At 42.5% G+C, this 5916-nt stretch overlaps 1 protein-coding gene across 1 annotated transcript in view; it reads right to left on the bottom strand.

Annotated features, from left to right (window-relative positions):
- Positions 1 to 3217, bottom strand: part of LOC107731079 (SHC-transforming protein 3-like) — a 24085-nt gene extending 20868 nt beyond the window's left edge. Inside the window, exon 1 of the mRNA XM_016542062.1 lies at positions 2269 to 3217. Coding sequence (XP_016397548.1) covers positions 2269 to 2832 — 564 coding nt within the window. The 5' untranslated portion in view covers positions 2833 to 3217. The remainder of the gene's footprint in view (positions 1 to 2268) is intronic.
- Positions 3218 to 5916: the final 2699 nt, after the last annotated feature.

Here is a 5916-nt window from a genome sequence, read left to right as displayed (position 1 = left end):
GTTAAGACTCGTCCACGCCCTCCTAAAACGCCTCGTTTAAACACGCCTCCACATGTCTATGTCACTGTGTGGGGAGATTTGCATAACACCGCCCAAATGTTTACATAAAGAAAAAACGCAAGTTTTGGGCAGTGTAGAGTAGGGCTTGTTGTTTGTCGCTTCTCAGATCACAAATGCAGACATGGTTTCATGTTTATACGGCGCAGTGCAACGTGTAAAATGACAGTAATAAGTCATTATAATCAGTAATTATGTCCCCACTGGATGCCACAAATAGAGGAGCAACAATAATGTACAGTATGTGGAAAATAATGTGTTTTTTGAACCTTAAACCTCATAAACACATTGCATTGCACCAAATACACAAAATAATGTTCTTTTTAGCAACGTCATATGACCCCTTTAAAGCACAAACATCTCAAAAATGTCAGCAAACGACCCTAAAAGGAGACAATGATGTTGGTATTTGTATAATGCACGTATAGAAGACAAATGTACATGCACTACAGAGTTTTCAAGTGTTTTCGGGAAATCCTTAATGAACGATATATATATATATATATATATACATATATATATATATTTATATTTAAATCAAATGCACAGAAAGCAGGTGCTAAATGCATGCTAAACATGGCATACGTGCACATATTTGCACGAATCAAGATATTTTGAATGTTGAAGTTATCATGTTTGTCTTTGCATATAGATGTGGACAAGAATAGGTGCTCTGTCCTGCACACGTCATGATCCCTGGAGACGATACAGTAACAGAACTGTAGCCGGAACAACATCCCCCTGGTCTGGTAACTGGTCGCCGTGGTTACGCGATTTGCATGCACTTCCCTTTTGATGTGATAAACTTGCAGTTAATTTGAATAGATCAAATCTGCAGAGGTAAAAAATAAGTGGTCGCACGGACAACTGAACCACTATGTCTGTGATATTTAAGGAAAGCAGAGAATATATCACAATAACAATGTACATAGAGAAGATGGATAACTGAACTTGTGTTATATTACAAGGGCAGTCAAAGTCTCTGAAATACACATGCGTGTAAGGCTGTGTTATGGTAAAAACATGCTATACTGTATATAATTAATTAAATAAAGCTATTTTGCAAAGCTATGGTTGTACAAGACTGTTTCATTTTATTTACATGCAACATCAACACTGTTATTGAACTGAATAATGATACTGTTATCTTCTTTAGAGCTTCTTTACAGCCAATTTTACAACATTCTAACATTATTTTCCTGTTTATTAATGTGAAGCCGTTTTGAAACAATCTGTATTGTATAAAGCGCTATAGAATAAATGTGATTTAATTTTAACGATGAGGAATATGAAAAATGTAGATTGAGACAAGCTTGATCAATGTCACACTTGCAGCTTTCCACATTAAATTTAACTGATGTTTTGTTTTAGTATCACTGAGATACTATTCATATTTCGGATTCGTTTTTATTTTTAAATTTTTCTGTTTTTTTTTATTTTATTTTAGTTAGTTTTAGCAATTTAGTTGTGTGTGTTTTGCCATTTTTATTTTCTTTTTAATGTGTCTATATAGTTTTTTATTTTTTATTTTATAGTTTATATTAGTTATCATATAGTTTATATTGGTTTTTATTTCAGTTTTATTTTTAGATATTGTAGTACATCAAGTTAAAATAAATGAAAATGTGGTTCCTTGGCAACTAGTTTTTTTTTTTTAAGTATAATACTTTATTTCAAGTAATGTTTGGTTATGGTTTTAGTACCCTGGTTAAATCACAGGTGCTTATGATATTAATTTCCCTTTTTTTGTCTTTAACTCAAGTGTTATAAAATATTAAACACTGGTTATGCATAATCATCCTTTTGATTTGTTTCTATCAAGTTCCAACAAAGAAAACAAATCCAATGAGATGAAGTATCTTCACTTGTTCTAAATTTGGTAATTTATTCAAACAAACATGATTATTTAGTTCATACTGTATGAATTAATTTCCACCTATTTTTTTAACTGTAATATAAAATCCGATTCGCCTCATACCGCCCACCTCCACATGCATGTAAGACTCAAGAGGAAACAGACGGCATGTAAACATGGTACTGTATGTGGAGGAACATTCTGTGCTTTTATGGTCACTTGTGAACGTAACGGTGCCGTTTTGAGTCACTGGCGACCTGCATTATTCCAAATCGTACACATAATCCTCTCTGTACCGGCACATGGATGGAAAACAACAAGGGAAACGCAGAAGACAGAAAGCATTTGGATCTTACCTTAACGACATACGTCACTCCAGGCCCGGAAATCTTTTCGCTGGAGTGCAGCCATCCACGAGAAGGCTTATTCACCAGCCCGCCGCAGCCCGCGGCACCCGTCCCTCCCAGGCCCCAGCCCTCTCCGCCGGGCTGAGACTCTTCCATCCTGCCCTTCTTCCCCGAGCTGGCCGAGCCGGGCTCCAGCGGGGCGTGAGGCGCTCCAGAGGTCGCAGGGTGGGCAGACGAGCCCGGGCTGCCGGATCCACCTCCTGACGCTCCTCCCTGGAGCTTGGACACAGCCAGGTCCTTGACGGCGGACGGCAGGCCCTTGATGCCCAGCAGTCCGGAGGAGTTGGCGAATTTGAGGTTGGAGACTTTGTTGATGAGGGTGCACAAGGTGCCGGACTCTTCGGCGGGGTCGGGCGGCAAGACCTCGGCTGGCGGGGCATACGGAGGGTCGCCCACGGGCAGCGATGGCGGGACGGCCGAGACCTTGGCGTTCATGGAGAGACCGTGCAGAAGCTCATCGACGGACGTCACTGACTCATTCCGGAATCGGTTGTATTTAGCACGGTGAAGCATTCCCCTCGGTGTGCCAGCCTACACACGAACGGACACATCCAACTCCCAGCTGACCGTCCACTTCTTTAGCATGCTGGAGCTGAGAAAGCGTCCTCGAGGGTTTGAAGAAAGAGAGCGAGCGGCCGTCAGGAAAATCCGACGCCGTGCGGCAGCGGCAGCAGCAGCTCAGGGACCAAAAATAAACCACAAAACGCGGAATCCATAGAGACAGAGGACGACGAGAGAGAAAAGCAGCGCGAGGTCGCTCCTCTACAGAGATAGAGAGCCAGAGATGGCAGAGAGAGAGAGACAGAGCTCTAGTGAAGAGATGTCTCTCTCTCCCCCCGCATCCTGGCAGATCCCTGAACATGCATGACTCACTCGGAGAGAGAGAGAGAGAGAGAGAGAGAGAGCGAGAGAGAGAGAGAGAGACCCTTCTCAACAAAAGACTCACTCAACACTGCAGAGCACTTTCCATTACAAAAAAACTCCCACTTACAGCTCGGTAGAACCAATCAATTCTCAAAATTCGCCCTGGCCGTAGGAACGCTTCTCGCTTTGATTCAGTTCGGATAAACAGAACGGAAAAGATGTGATAAACAGATCACTGTAGTGAAATCCGAGCTCAGTCAGAATAAACTAGAATCAAAATCAGTCCACTGACATAATTCAATGCATAAAGTACCGTGCGTGTTGTTGGATCACATGTACGCCACACAGAATGAAACTTGAGTCACCGTGCATGGCGATCGCTAATTTTCCGCACATGCAATCGCAGTTTTACTTGAATTCAGAAGCAAGGCTCTCTAGTGAAAAGGTGTGTTGCATGACCTGCCGTTGATTGAGAAATGATAATCTACCAAAATGACATGAAATATTTGAAAGCGTTCACCTTTTGCCCGCAACCGCATCAATCTGGTTGGTTCTACCTCGCTTATGCATCGCCATTGTTAACGGCAAGTTTAAAATGTGCTCAAATTTAAACCACAAGACCGATACGGCTTTATCTCTTTGTTCGTCACATTTGTTCTTCCTTACGTACTACGAAACGTCGGCATAAATCCATCCACGCCAGCACTCGAATATCCCCCCCTACAGAAGGCAAAAGAAGCTGAGCTTTACTCCTCAATGAGCTTTCTTGAATAATTAAACATCCCTTTCAAACACAATGTCAAGATTCGATCTCACTAAAACGCCATCCAGATTCGGCGGGGATACAACTGTAAATAGTGATGTCAGATCTCCCGGCCCCATTAAAAAGCAGCCGACGGGATGAAGCCCGTGACATTAAGGCAGCAAAAAAACAGCCATTCATGTAAAATGTCCAGAAGAGCTCATGACAGGGAAGCGGCAGTCATTCACAAGCTTCCTGTACTGCTGCGGCTAACGCACTGCAGTCCCTCCCAGCGTCTCGCTTTTCTGCCTGCCTGCAAATTGAAAAAAAAAGAAGAAAAGACAGAGAGAGAGCGCGAGAGAGGAAGGGATTGTCTTCTCCGCTGAGACAAAGCGTTAAAAGTGCTCCTTGCTTGTTGTTGTCACAGAGATGCGGAAAAAAGATGCTGAGGAGAGGAAGAGAGGATGGTGGGCAAAAATGATTCAGGCTGGCTGTGAATGGAAAGGCAGACGGGCATACCGACGTTTCTGTGAATGAAGTCAGGCCTCGGCAGCTTTCTGCACGGCAATCCCTCGGGATGGATCCCGACTGCCCAATCAGGGAAGAGCAGGATGACTCATTCAGGGTAGGCTGGCTGAATAGTGGGGCAAACCACTTGAAGCACAGGTGATGGGAGAAACCATTCTCACTCGACAGCACTGCGTACTGCTGGCTGCATCGCTTCTAAACTCCTGAAAGCACGCAACCTGCTTCTAAAACGCATCTTGGCGAGATGCACGCCTTTTTCGGAAGAGAACAGCGATGCTCAATTGCACTGTCTGATAAACTGGCCCCTCCTGAGTGCACAATTTGGACATTCATATGAATGAAGGCTGATCAAAGAACATAGACTGAACTGAATCGACTGAATTATATGATGCGGCCAGCACAGCTGAGCCGTTTGCTTGCAGTGAGTTGATCTGGAAACTAAAAACAGGCAGCAAAAACAAATAAAAGGAACTAGATTTGTGCATTTCTTGAGGAAAATTTCAGTTGTGATTCTTGTTGCAAAAGTCACCACCAGAATGCAAGGGTGCTGTGAGTGGTTGCTGTACAGTTGCTAAGGTGTTCTGAATGTATTTATTGTAATGCTATGCAGCTGGTAGGATATTAATTGCTATGCAGTTGCTAAGGTGTCCTGAGTGATATTTATTGTGAGTGGTTGCTAGGTGGTTGCTGTACAGTTGCTAAGGTGTTCTGAATGTTTTTATTGTAATGCTATGCAGTTGGTAGGGTATTAATTGCTATGCAGTTGCTAAGGTGTTCTGTGTGATATTTATTGTGATGCTATGTGGTTGCTAGGGTGTTCTGAGTGGTTTTTATTGTGATGCTGTGTAGTTGCTAGGGTATTAGGATGGTTACCAGAATGCTTATATGCAGTTGCTAAGGTGTTCTGAGTGTTTTTTTATTGCTACGAGTTGTTTTTATTGTAATGCTATGCAGTTGGTAGGGTATTGGTTGCTAGGTGGTTGCTATGCAGTAGCTAAGGTATTTGGACAGTTACAAGAATGTTGCTGTGTGGTTGCTAAGGTATTACAGTGGTTGTCAGAATGTTTATATGCAGTTGCTAAGGTGTTCTGAGTGTTTTTATTGTTATTAAGGTGTTCTGAGTGATATTTATTCTGATGCTACACAGTTGCTAGGGTGTTTGGATAGTTACAAGAATGTTGCTATGTGGTTGCTAGGGTGTTCTGGGTGGTTTTTAACTGTTGCTAGGGTGTTCTGAGTGGTTTTTATTGTGATGTTGTGCTGTTGCTAGGGTACTAGGATGGCATCCATGATGTTGCTGTGCAGTTGCTAAGGTGTTCTAAGTGGTTTTTATTTTTTGTTAAGGTGTTCTGTGTTTTTTAGGATGGCATCCTAGTACCTGTGTTTTATGGTACTAGGATGCCATCCTAGTACCCTAGCAACAGCACAACATCACAATAAAAACCACTCAGAACACCCTAGCA

The sequence above is a fragment of the Sinocyclocheilus rhinocerous genome, unplaced genomic scaffold, assembly GCF_001515625.1.
Source record: "Sinocyclocheilus rhinocerous isolate Xijiao unplaced genomic scaffold, SAMN03320098_v1.1 scaffold519, whole genome shotgun sequence".
In the NCBI taxonomy this organism is placed as follows: domain Eukaryota; kingdom Metazoa; phylum Chordata; class Actinopteri; order Cypriniformes; family Cyprinidae; genus Sinocyclocheilus; species Sinocyclocheilus rhinocerous.
This window is presented reverse-complemented; position numbering and strand designations above follow the sequence as displayed.